Below are 17,160 nucleotides of genomic sequence, written 5' to 3'. Positions count from 1 at the left end.
TATTATTATGAATAAAATTATTTTAAAGTAAAAAGAAATTACATTGTTTAAATTTTTCAATATTTATTCGGAATATACTAAAGTTTCTTTCTGAGAAAGTTAATAATTGCTAAAAAAAAAAAAACTGTGCTGGTCAAAAACCTAGGAACAATTGCATTAACTATTATTAATTAATTTTTCATAATTCAATTGATGAATTAATAACGCTTGATGATAAATCAAGAATTTACATCTTGCTCTTCGAGATTTCGGATACGGAAAGTATGTCGAGTAAATCGTGAATTCTATTCTAAATATAGCTACAATAATAAACAGCTGGCTGCTGGATAGCTTTATGGTAGCCGCCTATCAAAAACGAAAGATCCGAGTTCGATTTTCCCGCCTTGCCATTTTACTTATAAATTAACAAACTTTTTTGGAAAAATATTCTGTTATGATAGAAGAGTATCTAAAACTTATAAACCAAATTAAAAGTTATATAGCATAGGATGAATGTCTATTAAAGTAGAAAAAAAATAATTGAATAATCATTATATTTTGTTCTACAATATACTTTATTCCGCGTTTAAACATACGTGTTACGTGTAACATACGTTATATCGTAAAATATACAGGGGAGGGAATAGGGCACCATAGTAATTTATACCTATAATAACCTAAAGTTATTATAGCTGATGTAAGTTAAAAAGTAAGAGGATTTTGTATGAATTCTAAAAAAATGAATCTTCTTACTTTTTCCCTTCTCTTTGTCTTATACCTCTAAGAAATATTCCTTATTTCTAAAAATAATTCTAAAAATTGATATTAAGATTTCAATCCAAAGAACCTTCGCAAGAACATCCTAAATTATTTTTCAAAGATAACTTATCTTATTGAAATACTACGTAGGTCCAAGAAACTTAAGATATCATTGAAATAAAAAATTTCTTAAAAATTAATTAAAATGATTTACACTTAACTCGACGAGATCTTTGCAGAACTTGCCGAAAAATTGCAAAATACAAAGTTTAAAAATGCGCAAGGCACTTACTTTAGATTACATCACACAATGCACTTTTAAATCTACGTAACACGCGCTATCGTTTCTTTTAACATTATTTTTCTGTATAACTGAACAAAATGCGACAAAATTAAAAATTTAATTGATTTCCTGTTTTCTAGGTCTTATTTCCAAAATCCAAAAAGCAATTTGACTAGGTGATCGTGGAAATGGTGGTCTATGCATTGTTTGTATAAATATACGCTCTAAAATTCTCACTTCGAATCTTTATCATTATCAAATCTTAAACATTTGAATTAGGCAAGCAATAAGAATTTTGCTTTTTTCTTTATAATCCTCTAAAAACGTAAAATCAATTCGCGTGTAACTATATAATACGTAATTACACAAATTATTATAAAAGAAAGAAATAACATGATTTATACTATTTCGTTAAAATGCTTTCTATAAAATGATCTAAATATTTAACAAAAATAATTGTTATATCAATCTCTAGACGTAATTCTATACATATGTAATATAGATATTATAGATACCTGCTTAATCTGCTATTCACAAGCGACATACAATTCTATTTATAATTACACATGCTCTCTTAGCACTTCATATGTTATAGACAATAATATATAAATCTTTGTACTAAGTCTCTTTATATTGTGTAAGAACTTAAATTACATTGATAAACGTTACAAAACAAATGAAGAGTACAAAAGGAGAGAATTCGATAAAATTAATGAAATTATTAACGGAATACGAAAAAAAAAAAAACATTTTGATTGCTCCTATAAAAGAATCAATAAATATAAATTTGGAATATAAAAATACTGAATTTAAGAATTGTTTGCTTTTTTTATTTAAAAAAATATATTAACGGAAAAAAATCACAATTTTTATCGTAACAATTCATTAAATAGATACAAATATTCGAATCTACTAGATACAAATATTTCGTACTTCGTATCTATTTAATAATGAGTTGTATCAACGTATTAATATGATTTACGCAAAAACTCCCGGACGTATTGCTTAGTCAGTGCAACTTGAGTATAAGAGAACAAGATCAACAGAGATATATTACATATATATCATATTAGATAAAAGTGATAACAACTTGATCTTTCTATAATCTTCTAAGATATAAGAATGCCAATTTTGTAACTACAAAAAACACTGGCTATGAATGATTATTATAAAATAAGAGGAGAGAGAAAAAGAAACATAATGTACCATTCTAGGTTTCTACATTAATATCCCTCCCCTGTTAACAATTCGCGATACATTTTGTTGCCTCCGGTGCGTTTCGGCGTGACTGATAAATAGAGATCGGAGAAAGATCGGGATTAGACAACAGCGGTCATCACGGATATGCCGTCCTATCTCAGGGACGATGGGGTATTTCAGAAGCATACCTCCTATTGCAGCTTGGTAGATTGGTTGTACTGTATGAAGTCAAAGTTGAAGGTGTTCAAGTGATCCAAGTTGAGATTTTCGTCAATCGACGGCAATTCGTTGTTACCAATCATCTCCATGTAGTCCATATCCGAACCTGGCTGCCCAACGCCTGACTGGCCGAGACCCGGAGCGTAGCTACCACAGATCAAAACACAACCCCAATCACTGGCAATCCTCGATAATCAAATTATCGTAAGTTTAAATCTGTCCCTCTCTTTCCTCCATATCTTTCCTTTCACTCTATTTTTTTTTCAATCTGAGAATACGTATCGTTTTTTGCTTTTTCGAAGGTGACCGATTAAAGCCGGGATAGCCGGTACAACACGGCGAAGGGAGTACAAATAACAACCACAAGAGCCCCACCCAGAATCAAGTTTGCACATCGGTCACTTATCGTCTCCGAGAAAAGTAAAATGGAAAATCGTAAATGATCTTTTTCCGTTGTTTATTTCTCAACTCGTGTGGCGCACGAGAGAAATAAAACGGCAATATCATTCTAATGAATTCGCGAGCAATAACGTTACTCAATTGCCAGCTGCGAGTGATTGGAGCTGCATTTTGCAGAACAGTATCGAACATTCTGTTGTGGTTGTACCGGCTTGCTCCAGGCCTTTGCCTTTTTTATTTTTACAGACACAGCTATCCTATATGAGTAGCACATCTGCGCACCTGTTTTTCTAAATGTGATGTCTCTTTAACACGCGAATGTTTACGCTATATACGCAATATTATAAGCTACAGTATGCAAAAATTGTATATAAAAGCTATATTAAAACCATGGATAAGCCGTTGCATTAGAAAAATGAATCATTATTGTATTAGAAAAAATATTTAACAGTCGAAAAGCTTAATATCATCCTAATTTGATAATTTCTAATCAATATTTTTCAATGGTCCGCAATATAATTGTATAAATAGTCGAAACAGAACCATTTTAACGATAAAATCGAATTAAATCTGCTGAAATAAAGTATCTGTTTTCGTTAAATTTATTGATAAATTTTAAATGTTTTTGGTTATAAAAATTTGCGTGTAATTACACAATGTGTGTTGTATATATATGTGTTTAAAAAATAAACAATACTAAAAATTAAAGTAGAAAACAGAGATCGCATTTTTATCAATTATATAACTTAATGCATAAACTAAACATATAAATTTAATGATATATAAAATTGAAATGCAATTGTGCGTATAAAGGCACTGTATAATATTATAGTAACTTAGAATCTCCTCACAAATTACTAATATTGCATTATTGATAAGTTAATGCATAATAGCAATGCCCTTTAATACTAAATTTACAAATAACTGATTAATCAGACTTTGTTCACGCTATAGGTAATGATCCAGTTGCCTTTGTTTCATCCTCAAAATCACATTATTATATATTTTAACATTTCTAATTCTTGAATGTGTTTAATTTAAAGTATACATAGACGTTACAGGGTGTTTCTTAAAAACTGCCAACTAAGCACATAGCGCTATTCCTGATAAAAAATTGTTTCTGTAGAAAAAAATTTCCTAATACTTATCGACTCACTTTTTTAGGAATAGCGCTTTAGGAATAGCACTATGTGCTTAGTGGGCGGTTTTTAAGAAACATCCTGTATATAGATGTATGTATATATAAATATATGTATATATATATTTTTATATAGAGGAAAAGTTCGGGCATCTCCGGACACTCGAATTTTTCAGCGAATTTCTGATCTAAAAACAAAGCATCACGTCGAAACGTCGTAACTCGTTGTGGACACGTAGTTTCGACATGATGCTTTGTTTTTGTTTTTGTTTTTGACTCAGAAATTCGCTGAAAATTCGAGTGTCCGGGGATGCCCGTCGTCCGAGGTTATCCGAACTTACCCTATACATTTGCATATACGTATATTCATATATGTGTATGTATATGAATATGTATAAATGAAAATTCTTTTTAATTATTTCAAAAAGAATTATATTATTACACATATACTTTAATAATCTCAATCTGTTTGAAGAAAGCCTGTATTAAAATTCGAAAACGCATTTGAATATTTTAACAAACCATACATCATCGATAAGACTAAAAACGTATATTTATAATAAAATATTTTCTTTTCATTATTAGAACTGAATTGTATCAAGATTTAAATATGTGACTAATATAAACAATCTTACTTGTTTGTACGCGCATGCGCGCGCGTGTGTTTTATTGAAGAACATTTCAATGAACAATTGAAATGCAACTAGGACGACATTATCATTTATAGTATGAATAAAGCCTTATTATTGGACAAAAATACTGGGATATACATAATAAATATACATGAAAAAATGTAAAAATAATCAAAACATTATTTTTGAAAAAAAGAAAAGAATATTAAATGATGATTTAATATGATTGTTACTTTATGGCGTCATATATTTGCACATATATTTTGAACATTTTAGCAAATAATGATTATTTATCTGCATTCACGTCACAGTTGCCTTGTTCAGACACAATATACCCGAATAACCCAATATCGTCCAAAACATACTCAGTCATTACAAAATTCGTTGAATAATGCATATCTTATCATATATATCATTTTTCCCCCCTTCGCTTGTTTATCTTAGTTTTACAATATTAAACGTACAATATTTCGTAAAAACGTTTACAAAAAGTACAATCGCGCAGTTATCATTACATCTTTCTTCTATAAAACTCCTTGTGTCAAAAAACGCTTATAAAAAAAAGGAAAAAATACTGACCACCTTTGCAAAAAATAGAAAATCTAGAAGATGAAAATGTGAGTTAAGTGCAAGGAATGTGTAATACTTGTTCTCATTTGCAAGAAGCTCACATAAATTATTGTCTTCGATTTTCATTTCTTTAAGCCGGAGAGATGTAACATGGTACTTTGGTATTGTATTACAAGTTTTCATTTTAATTTACAATAAATATCAAATGATAAGAAATAAAATCTTCTGTGCCATCAATAAAAACAGATTCAACATCTGTTAGTACGGTAGCACAGTTATATTACAAGCTTATAGTATTAATCGAAAATTTTAGAATTTTAATTTTAAAATCATTATTCATGACATATAATAAAATAATCAATTATATTATATGCTTGTAATAATAATCAAAAAATTTAGAATTTTCATCTTAAGATTATTGTTCATAAAATGAGCGCGATATGTTCAATGTACAGATGTCCGGTAAATTATGCCACAACCGATGAGAACGTGATATCTCGTAAAGAAAGTAATGAAAAAAGAAATACATATGTGTGAAACAATTTTGAAGTACGAAACAAAACCATTTTTTTTTTCCGAAAATTACACTATTAATTGAAAAAATGTGTCTTTTATTTAATTCACTGGACATCATGTATCTGAGATTCGTTACTTTTTCACGGCTAACAAAGTACCGAATTAAAGGAAAATTTCGATATTTCATAATTGATTTAATAGAAACATCAGATAAAGATCACCGATTCGATATTACATCCAAGAGACTGACCTTGATGCTACGGATGGTGTGTCCCGCGTAGATGGATCTGGTGGACTATGTGGTTGAAATACAGTTTGTGGCGTGGCAGGGTAACTTCCGCCCGGGCCACTCTGACCGTTGTTGCTTATACCTGTTACAGACGAATGAGATGGCGTTTGACCACCGATGTTGGGCAGAGCACCCCAACCTGGCACGTGTGTTACTAAATATGGCTTGACATATCCATTTGATGTTTGAGTTTGGTTATCTGCGGAAATTAATTAATTATTATTAATTAATTAATCACAAAATCAATCCATTGCATTCCAATTATATTTACCAGTGAATGGAGTGTAATATTTGCCGAAGGCAGTATCTTTGCTAATATCTGGATAGAGATACTGCAAATGTTGCATATCGGCAAGGCGATCAGCCAAGCTTCGAATAGCAAAGTCTTTACTAGTAAACGGTTGGAGCATGAAGACATGATCTGTTGCTTGATCTGATAACGTTAAGAGAGACACTAGTTATAGCGTGTATCTTATCACATAAAACTTATCTCACTGTATTAAATAGTATTTATGTTTTAATACTTTACCTCCAACCCAAGCGATAGTAATACCGCCGAGTTCTGAATCAGAATAACGCATCAAGAAAGTGCCAACCGCGCAATTTGCTAGCATCTCTTCTGCTTGTTTTTTCCGAATGAATCCGAGGATGTATCGGTCGATCCACGGACCCCTCAGATGTTCCCTTGTCAATTTCATGACGGCATAAAACCATTCCCAAAAGGTAAAGTTTCTTTCGGGTAATGGTTCTTTACAGAACTGTGCCCAACTCAACAACATGTTCGAATAATCCTGACCGACTGAATTGCCGTTACTTCGGAAAGCTTTTTCCGCAAGAAATCGGAGATTATCATCAGTCAAAGGATGACCAGTTGCCGAACGGAACTTCATGTTCAATGCCTCAGCCACCTGTCCCCACGGCACTTTTTCCGGTACTTGGAACGGTTGTCTACCTGGTTCAGCAAATGCGTTGTCCCAAGTGACCGTAGCCCATGCATGTGGTTCCTGATTACCATGTACTATCACGACCACCGGCAAACTTAGAGTCCAAACTTGAAATACTAATTCGCCTCCGCCAACACAAAATTGCGATTGAAACAGTAATGAAAATTTCTCGTCCATCACAGATTCTGTACCCTTTTTCTCCGTGCGCTTGATCTTCTTCAGCTGCATATTACGGAAACTCACCGAGAGTTGCCTTGTTGCCTGCAAAAAACGATATTATGTATGCGATATTAAAACGCGATATTTTTAAATTTTAAATTGATATTAAGAGCGATGCTTTTCAAAATACTTGTCTACCTTGTTATCACATTAAGTACAAAATATAAAAAATCTCGCGCACCTGATGATATTCCATTGTGCCTGTATTATTTAGAATCTCGCCACTGACTTCGCCACATTTTGCCATTTTCTCGCTCTTCAGTAAAGCATTTGCCTGCGTTTCGCTAATTATGCTCACTTTTACTTGTGGCGGCGTCATGTGAACGTTCAATTTACCCCCGACAAGAAGACGTACCGTGCTTGTAAAACGAGTATTGGTCTTCATGACTTGCGGCGGTTGTTTCTCAATAATAAAAGTACTTGTAACAAGCGAACTGAGAAATTGTGTAATCTGAGTGTTTAAACTCGGAAGAGTATCTCGAATGCCCGGTGGTTCACATTGGAACTTTTGTTTTAAACGTTCCGCTTCCTTAATCTGTTGTCGAGTCTGCCAGATTAGCTCAGCAAGACTCTCGCACCATTCCTGAATGGAGTCTAAATTATTGGACGCGAAATTTGCACCATTACCTGCCAATTGCTGATCTCTCTTCCACCTAAACGAAACAGGATCGTTAATAATTCAATAAAAGAAAAAAGTCCATATCTTATTAATTTTAAATATTTATCATTTTTTACCTTATAAGTTCATCGTCGAGAATTCTCGATTGTAAAATATTCAATTTCTTAATAATATCATCCAATTTTTCCATGAGCATCAAACGTAGACGAACCACACCGTTTACTTTTTGACTCAATTGCAAATCCTGCTGCTCTTTTTGTCTAAATAAAAAATATTTATCATATATCATAAATAAACAAAAATTGTAATATATTGTACATTTTAAATTGTAAATTGTAAACAACCGTTTTACCTTCTAATCTTTTTTTCTAACTCCATATTTTGCTGATTCTGCACTTGCATAGCGATATGTTGCAAATGGGCATTCAGTTTCGTACACTCGTGATAACTAAGAGCGAAAGACTCCTGCTCCTGTTCTATCTTTCGTAAGTCCTCCCCGGTCTCATATGTCTTTCGCCGTAATATATCGACCTGATGAGCTATTTCCGTTACCGTATCACCTATCATCAAACTGACCCTGTCACTGCTTATTAAACCTCCTAAATGTTCGGCTTCTGCTACCAATTTCATTTCTGTGCCCAAACAGTGTCTAATTATTTTATACAATGACATTGGATTTTCACTGTATCTTTGCTATAATAAAAGAACAATAGAGATATGTAACATTTTTATAATTTAATTAAAGTAAATAAGTTAAGTATGAATAAAATAAACGCAAAACGCAAGAGATATATAACTCACTCGGAACATGCTAGCAGCTTCTATCAATTTCATCTTTGTTACAAACATGTCTTCCGTAGTAAGAGTGTTTGCTTTTGATTCTAACTCTAATATCAGTGATCCAACAAAACTGTTTACGTAGTGCTCAAATTGTGGGTTTTCCGGTTCTACGTTATTCCTACAACATTAACGATGAAATGAAACAATATCCTCAGATTGCATAATCAGGGTTGCTACAGAAGCAAAAAAATATTCTCTGACCTTTCCCGGTTTTCCCCGATCACTTTTGGAAGAATTTCTTGACTGAAAGAAATGCTGAATAAAACATAAGAGAAATAAAAAAAATTAAAAATTAAAAATTTTTATTTATTAAAAAGAAAATTGAAAAAATATATATACGAAAAATAAAATAAAATAAAATTCCTTTTTAACTATAATTTCTGTTAATGGCTTTTGCAAATCACTTACTGCAGAATTATAAGAAAATCATCAGTGCTTCTTTAAATAATTTTATAAATTTTGTTTAATAAAATTTAAATAGTTCAATAGAATATAAATAAAATAGGGTTTAGAATAATAAAATACTTAAAAAAAAACCAAAAAAACTAAATTAAACAATTAAAATCTTACTATATTAAAAGATGACAGTAATTTAATATTAAGTGAGGATCACTGATTTTAGTGAAAACTTTTGGTTTTGTTTATAATTAGATGACCATCTTTTCAGTTACATTAATAAAATATTATCCTTACGTTTAAATACGTAATTAAATACGTAGTGGTTTTCGAAAAATTAAGAAATAAAAAATTTTGCGTACTTAAAAATTTTGCGAAAAATATTGATTTTTTTTCGATATAACGACGCAACTAAATGTACATATTACAAATATCATTTAAAAAAAAAAAGAAAAATGATTTAAATTTAAATCGTGTCTGTTCTTACAAACCGAAAAATCGGTGACGTTCACTTATTTGAGACTTTTCTTTGATAATAAATTTATTGACTTTTCCTGGTTTTCACAATTTTCCAGACTTGTAGCAACCCTGATAATATTGTTTAATGTGTTCAAGAATAGATATAAAACATATTTTCTAAAGAAAGAAAAAAAATAGATTGTATTAAAGAGTTTAAGAGGTTTACTAATAATATAATTTTAGGGCAATTTTTACAGCAGTTTTTCAATGAGAATTTCTTATTTATAAATATATATACCTATATATATGAAAGTATGTATAAATAAGAAATTCGAAAAATATAACTGTGCTTTCTTATACATTATGCTTACCACATCTTCTCTTCGATCCATGTTGACAAGAAGTGTCTCACTTCAATCGGGAAGTGTTCTCCATATATATTGCGCACCTTTTGCAAAGAATCTTGCGACAGCTGCTGTGCTTTCAACCACAGCGCCATTTTGCGAGATTGTAATCTTTCTAATTTAAAGAAAATGTCCGTTACATTATATTAATCGGATATTCCATCTCAAAGGTCGATATAGTCTTAAGGGTGACTCTGACTAAAAATTTAAATATTAATTTAATCGGCGATTTTAATTCAACTCGACAGAATCGCTTACAGCAGAAATTCCAATTGCACGATTCATCGTCATTAATCTAATCTTTCTTATGTGTCAGACAAAAAATTTTTTATTTCATGTTGATAAATTATTACGGATATTATTTGACGAATTAAACCGAATAATTAATATAAGTATTTTGTTAATATGAATAAAATCGCTAATTTTTATTGACGAAAAGTAGAGATATTTAAACTGGAAGCAATAAAACAGCTAGATACGTATTATTTAAACATTTAAACGATAAAATAGAAACTTTACAGTAGACAATTCTACCGTTTCTATCATCGATTAATTTTTTGTTCAGACAAAAAAGCAAATTATTTATATTACGGGTGACAAAATTTTAAGCTAGAAATTTTAACGTAGGCATTCTGCTGTCTGCATAATTATCATATATTTGGCAGACTTGATAACCGAGATTTATTATGTATTTCTTGATTGCTGATTAAGATTAATCAGAATTTGATCAAAGTCGTTCTGGCCCGTTTCTATCAATGATTAACTTTAATCTTGGTTTAACTTACTCTTCATCTTTTTCTAATTCTTAGAACTAGAAAAAGATGAAGTTTGTCGAACCGAGATTAAAATTAAACATTGGTAGAAACGGGTATCCCATTTCTACAAATGTAGATTAACTTTAGGACTTTAATCTTGGTTCAATTTACTCTTCATCTTTTTTTAATTCTTAGAATAAAAAAAAGACGAAGGGTTAGTTAACCAAGATAAAAATTAAACTCCATTGATAGAAACGAGCATAAGAATGAGAAAACAATAAAGGGTAATTAAACCGAGATTAAAGTTAATCTCGATTTAACTTACTGTTTATCTTTTCCTAATTCTTAAAATTAGAGATCGAAGTTAATCTCGAAGATAATCTTACGCGATGGAACCGGGCTTAATATACAAAATAGAAAGTTCCAAAAACGATCGACAGCATCTCGTCGCTAAATCTCAACGAGTCGTGCCGATAAAAGAATATCATTATAAATAGGTCTTGCAACGTTTCCTTCGCGTTGCAGCCGCACGGAAAGTTTCAGAATCCCGGTATTCGAATAAGTATGTGATCCATTATGTAATCCATTATTACTCAGATCATCGAGGACTATGATTCGTTGCTAAAGTTCGATCAGAAGATACTGAAAATTACCCTGTATAACAATCGACTTCAAGATGTCTCGAAAAACATCTTTGTCCTCCGCGACATCGTGGTAATTATACGCCTAATTTAAAAAAAAACGAAGCGATCTCGCCGATTTATTTTTATCGTCTGCGACAATTTGTCGCGACCGAGCGAGCTCGCCGAGGAGAAGACGTTGCACGCTGGAACTTCGAAAGAATGGAGAACGTCGCGCGCGCGCGAGATTCGTACGAAAACGGAGTTTGCTCCAGAGTAAAAAAAAAAAGAAGTTGGCGACAAAAATCCCCTAAAAAAATCTCGCGAAAAGCTCTATCGTCGAGGAAGGAGAAAAAAAGCGTATTGCACGACGTAACGCGCAAATAGATAAGAACGCAGGAGGAGGGTAGGAGGAACTGAGGAAGAGGGACAGAGAAAGGAAGGGGGAAGGTGGGAGGAAGAAGAGCGGGCAAAGAGCAAACGAAGACCGCTCTGGAATTCGACGAAACTCACTTGGTACTCGTCGGTCCTGCTACTCCCTCGTTTTCGGAAACAGATGTTTTTCGGCGAAGACGTTTATACGACGCAGTAGACACGGCGTAATCGTCGCCGCTGTCGTCGTCGTCGTCGTCGTCGCCGCCACCGCTGCTGCTATCGCAGCCTCGGCTTTCTTCGTTGTTGTTTCGCGCCGGCGACCTTGAACGTATCGCTGACGCGCGATGCGACAACTATAATCCGCACTGACCGCGCAATAATCGCGTAAAGAAGTAATTATTGCGTGCAATCGGACTCACACCCACGCTGCCATCAATAACGCTCGTTCGGGACCTGCTTGCCTGTCCCTTCTCCCGAAAGTTACACCCCGAAGAAGTCCTCCTACCGACGCTTCCTCTCCAATCCGCTCCCTTGGCCGTCCTCTCGACCGCATACATCACAGGCCGTCGGGCACCGTCGGTCGACGCGGATGACGACGGAATGAACCGATACGGGTGGAAATTCTTGGAATTTCCTACCGTAAACGGCGCCGTCGACTAACGGTGGGGGCGATCGTGGGAGTGGGACTGGTCACGTGACCGCCGCCGGGCATGCGCATCACGCAAGCGATCGCGCGCTCGCGCCGTACCGCCGTGATTTATCGATAAACCGCACGGCGTACACCAGTCACCACACTTGCACCGACTAATACCGATGACGACGATGAGTCTGTTTTTCTTCCTCGGTTACCGTTTTCCTCATCCGCACGCTCGACCACCATCGACCACTGAACTGTTTCACCACTGAAATAAACGAGATAACCAGCGAGCGCGGAAATTGTAGAAACAAATTAGAAAGAGATCGCAGTTTATCGATAAATCACGATTTATCCGCGCGTTATGTTTATGCAAATCCGTCCCCAGTTTGGCCTTTAGATTTCGGAGAAAGTATAGAAAGTGTAAAAAGAACGCAAACGAGAATTTGAGAATTACATTATAGGAGGACATAATTTTTAGTACAATAATATGTACGTGTATCATATAAAAAGTTTAATTTATTTAAATATTAACGATTTTAAACTTTTACAATTGTAGATAAGATCATGTGTATATAACGCTCAAATGTAAATTTATATATTTTTTTATAACAATGTTATTTCTATCACAAAAATTATATATATGAATAACATTATATGTATATATATATTTTATATATAAAATATAATTCAACAAATCATTTTGTTGTGTATATATATATAAGTACATGTAGATATATTTATATATTTAACCCATAGACCTTTTAATATGCATAACAAGCTAGATATAAATAAATGTGATGTCTAGATACTATCTTGAAAAATCTATTAATACGTTCATTTAATGGAAATTATTACTTTCTTGATATCACTATTTATATCACTTAAGATGTCAAACATAATATAAAAATATTAATTTCTTTTAAAAATTAATATAAAATTAGTAAAAGCTAGAAAGTATAAAAAGATATAAAAATACTGTTTATATAAAGTTTATATACTGTTTATATATCCTTTAGGATTAAAAAAGGCAGCGAATGGCATAATATTTGAGTATACCAAATATTATAAAGCACGCATACTGTGCAAAATCAGCGGCGGGAGCGTGAGGAGTAGAGCCCCAATTAAATACGTTGTGGCACTTCCAATGCACCAAAACGCTGAAATAGAAATATGTGCGCTCAAGAAAATAAAATTAATAAAACAAAAGCACTTTTGCGAGTTTAATTCATATAGATTCACTTGGATTCACCTGAAGAGGCGATGATGGGTCCGCAAGCACGAGCCAGTGCACCGAGGGATCGAAATGTACCAGTAATGACACCCTTCTGATTTTCGGGTCCAATACGCGTCACCAGAGTCATCATACAAGTCACAACCATTGCAGTAGCTGCAGATAATATGGAGCAATTGTTACTACGACGTATTATCGCATATACTGTACTTAAATGATAAATCTGAATTTACTAATTTATATCGGTAATAAGAAATAAACATAATGCTCACAAACTGCAAAAAGAAAAATCCCGATACACAACATCTGTACATTGGAAGCAACGCCGATGAATATAAATGCTGGAATTATTAGCCATAAGCCCTAAAAAGATATTTAAAAAATATCATTAAATAAATAACTGAGAAATATGTAGAAGATTGATGTAAATTAGGATTACCAATTCACTGATGATTTTAGTTTTATTCGGTGATATATGTCGCACCCAACCGCCCTGTAAAACTGCCATGATCAGTCCAATCCCGAGAAACATCCAACCCTGTTGCATACTTGTAAATCCGAACGTATGATGAGTCAAAAATGTCAGAGTAAACTCCAAACCACTGTATACAAGAAGGTATATAAAATATGCTCGGCCCAATATCTTCAAGTCTTGTTGATCTAAAAATAAAGTTGTAGTTATTGATAACAGTAACATTATTGATTATAAAATATATTCAAAGAGAAAACGCTTTCGATATATATTTTCTAGAGTACCTTGCTGACTCAAGTTCAAGACTCCGTTAAATTGGAAGAGATCAACAGGATTAATGTAAGAAATTGCCCCAGATAATCCTTTTGCTAAAGTGGTAGCTCTATGTTTCAACGACAGACTCTCCTTTAGGTAGTAAGTAACAAAAAATAAGTCGCTTAAGGCAAGGAAGAGCGCAAATAGTGCTGGTATCACGTACCATGTGCCTTCTCTATTGCTACTGGAAATCCATGCAAAAAACGCCCCTATCATTGGTCCCACAACAAAACCGATGGAGAAGGCTATTCCCACAAGTGCCTACAAAAATGAGAGAACGTGAATTTAGAATTGAATAATATTTATTTTAAATAGATGTTATTTATGCATCAGATGCTTGCTTATGTTTCTTTACCATTGCCTTTCCTCTCATTTTCGGAGATGTAACATCACTAATAATAGCCATTGCCAGACTGATGTTTCCTTTACTAATGCCACCTACAAATCTGGCCAATACAAATATACCAAAATTTGCAGACAGAGCCCACAAAAGATAAGAGAGTGAAATGCCAATCAAGCAAAGTAATATCAAAGGTTTTCGTCCATAAATGTCTGATAATGCTCCTATAATTGGTGAACCCAAAAATTGTAAGAAGGAATACATAGATCCTAAAAAACCTACGAAGCAGAACGGGACAAATTTACTTTTAAAAATATATAACATAAAATTTATTATTTTTTAAATTAAAGCATAAATATCAACCTCCAAAAAGAACCGTGCTGACTTTATCTGGTGCGTCAAAGAATATTTGTATGCTCTTTGTATGATTCATAATAGTGGAGTACAATCCATGTTCCTTTTCTATTTCTTTATAATGGTCCAATAGAGCTGGTAGTAGTGGCAATATCATTGTAAATGCTAAGAGATCCAGTAGTAAGGATATAAAGACCACTCGTACCGTATTATCCTTGGTTTCATTCATGTTTTCTTTTTTTTCCAATATACGGTATTATACTATCTTTAAACTTGTATTTTTGTAAATTTTGCTGAATTTTATAATTTCCTCTGCCTTTATAGAATGTTCATCTCACTCGGTTGACGATAGACTGTTATACAAGTCGTTGAGGATCTTCTAGTTTCAGGAAGCAAGTTATTCGCTTTAATTCCCAACGTAACAAGTCCTTGTGAATTTGATTGATGGCTATTCTCGAATTGCATAATGTAAACATTGTCATTTATTCAAAATACATTTCTCAGCTCCGCCCCGAAATTATAAGGCACAATAAAGAAGAGCTTTCCGGTCGCGTCATTGTGCCACGAGATCGTTGAAAGAACCTCGTGTCACTCAAAAGTGAAAGGCTCTAATCCTGTTGTATTCTACATTCTTCGCGTGACGCGGTCAGTAGTAAACTTCGTACATTCTACCGAATTATTCAAATGTGCTGAATAAAGTACAAAACGTTCGATATCGATGGATGATCAATAATATTATCAATCTGTGTATACCTATATCTGCTTCCGACTGGTGTCGCTACATCTTTAATTTACAATACTCAAAAGGACTGTCGGTAAAGCAGCGAGCCTTATCTCCCGCCGATAAAGTAGAGCTCACATCTCTCGTCGGTAAAGTAGAGACCATATTTGTAAAAATTGCATTCGTCTCGCGTTGAATCATGTATGAACCACATATATTTCTTGAATTTTAGTTGATTCACGAAAAACACAACGGAAAAGGGGAAACCACTGCTTGTCGAAAACGGCGCGTTTGAATTTGCGATGGAAAATACGACGGGCGATTTTTATCAATTTTTGTAACGGAGCAACGTCGAATTGCGAATTCGAGAGATCGTTATATTGTTTTTATTTGCCAGTGAAGCGAGAAATAGTCGGTGAGCGAGCGAGCGGGCGGGCGAGCGGGCGAGGCGCACCCAGAGAGGCATTATGATGCACGTTCTGACTTCCGGCAGCGCGCGCTCGCGCTCTCACGCACGTAGCCGTACACGCAGGGCACGCACGCGTGTGAACGCGCGCGCACAGACCCACTTCCTCGCGCTTCGACGCTCGAACAAAGATCTTTTCAAACCCGTACCGAACTGTAACATCGCATGGCCGCGCGCGAGTGATCGTTTCTAAATGCTCTCTCCCGCTGCAACTCAATACTCCTGATGCTGCTTTCTCTCTCTCTTTCTCTCTCTCTCTCTCTCTCTCTTTTTAGCCGTAATGCACGTCTCCTTTTGCCGGCGAGATTCACATTCTCTCTCCATCCCTCTTTCCCCCCCTGTGCGTGTGCACGTGGAAATACGAGTTACGCGACACGACGGAAGGGAAAAAAATCAAAGCGTGAGAAACGATCCGCATGCGATCGATCGGACGCGAGTATATACAGAATGCGTTTTGCTGTTTAGAAAAGAAAATTCCATAGCCCCAAAGTAGGGACGCCTTCGTCAGAAAGCTGAATAAATCCCGAGAGGATACGATAATCGTCTCTGACCTACAATCCCTGTGTTATATCGTATATATTTATTGTTGTATTAGAACGACAGGCATATATCGATGTTAATGTCAATATTGTTTACAGGTTCACCTAGTCGATCTTCAGCAGTTCGTTTGAATTTCTAAGTGTAATTTCAAGACTATATAAGTATAATTATAAATATATATAATTATAAATATATAATTCTAGAATTTCTACGAATAATTTCTAGAACTTATAAATATATTTCTTGCGACAATTAATAAGCGAAGAAGGTCATATTCGATCAAACGGATATTGATACTTAATAATATCTTTACATAAATTTAACAATTTTTAGTTCAAGTAAATTGCGCTTTGATTATATTTGTCGGTCTTGAAACACCAAGTCCTAAACTGAAGCTGCAGTACGTAATATTACAAATTAAATTAAACTGAATGAATATAATTCTTATAAACACTTCTAATTGTATAAG

General features: G+C 33.9%; 2 protein-coding genes across 3 annotated transcripts; both read right to left on the bottom strand.

Annotated features, from left to right (window-relative positions):
- Positions 1–1,943: 1,943 nt before the first annotated feature.
- Stat92E (Signal transducer and transcription activator Stat92E) lies at positions 1,944–12,234 on the bottom strand. The gene is made up of 10 exons (XM_018460958.1): positions 11,754–12,234; positions 9,833–9,980; positions 8,568–8,724; positions 8,119–8,459; positions 7,883–8,026; positions 7,329–7,800; positions 6,514–7,189; positions 6,256–6,417; positions 5,946–6,183; positions 1,944–2,587 (listed from the first exon to the last, which is right to left on the bottom strand). Exons 2-10 carry the CDS (start codon positions 9,958–9,960, stop codon positions 2,413–2,415), a joined length of 2,493 nt encoding a protein of 830 aa, XP_018316460.1. The 5' UTR covers positions 9,961–9,980; positions 11,754–12,234; the 3' UTR covers positions 1,944–2,412.
- A 1,050-nt stretch (positions 12,235–13,284) lies between these two features.
- On the bottom strand, positions 13,285–15,706 carry rtet (major facilitator superfamily domain-containing protein rtet). 2 transcript variants are annotated; one of them, XM_018460961.1, is made up of 8 exons: positions 15,547–15,706; positions 14,974–15,340; positions 14,626–14,888; positions 14,240–14,531; positions 13,923–14,143; positions 13,756–13,846; positions 13,502–13,639; positions 13,285–13,409 (listed from the first exon to the last, which is right to left on the bottom strand). In XM_018460961.1, exons 2-8 carry the CDS (start codon positions 15,191–15,193, stop codon positions 13,315–13,317), a joined length of 1,320 nt encoding a protein of 439 aa, XP_018316463.1. In that variant the 5' UTR covers positions 15,194–15,340; positions 15,547–15,706; the 3' UTR covers positions 13,285–13,314. The 2 variants fall into 2 exon arrangements, with proteins under 2 accessions (XP_018316463.1, XP_018316462.1); XM_018460960.1 differs by having other exon boundaries at positions 14,974–15,706.
- Positions 15,707–17,160: the final 1,454 nt, after the last annotated feature.

This window comes from Mycetomoellerius zeteki, unplaced genomic scaffold, assembly GCF_001594055.1.
Source record: "Mycetomoellerius zeteki isolate Tzet28-1 unplaced genomic scaffold, Tzet1.0 scaffold98, whole genome shotgun sequence".
Taxonomy (NCBI): Eukaryota; Metazoa; Arthropoda; class Insecta; order Hymenoptera; family Formicidae; genus Mycetomoellerius; species Mycetomoellerius zeteki.
Note: the sequence above shows the minus strand (reverse complement) of the source record. Positions and strands in the feature narration are given on the sequence as shown.

Bases quoted from the DNA above. Each gene is read 5' to 3' on its own strand.
- Stat92E (XM_018460958.1), bottom strand. From the start codon at position 9,960: ATGGCGCTGTGGTTGAAAGCACAGCAGCTGTCGCAAGATTCTTTGCAA. The intron at 7,801-7,882 runs GTAAAAAATGAT...TGTTTCGTTTAG, and splicing joins CTCGACGATGAACTTATAAG to GTGGAAGAGAGATCAGCAAT. The intron at 6,418-6,513 runs GTAAAGTATTAA...TAACGTTATCAG, and splicing joins TACTATCGCTTGGGTTGGAG to ATCAAGCAACAGATCATGTC.
- rtet (XM_018460960.1), bottom strand. From the start codon at position 15,193: ATGAATGAAACCAAGGATAATACGGTACGAGTGGTCTTTATATCCTTA. The intron at 14,889-14,973 runs GTTGATATTTAT...TCTGCTTCGTAG, and splicing joins CAGCACGGTTCTTTTTGGAG to GTTTTTTAGGATCTATGTAT. The intron at 14,532-14,625 runs GTAAAGAAACAT...TCATTTTTGTAG, and splicing joins AAATGAGAGGAAAGGCAATG to GCACTTGTGGGAATAGCCTT.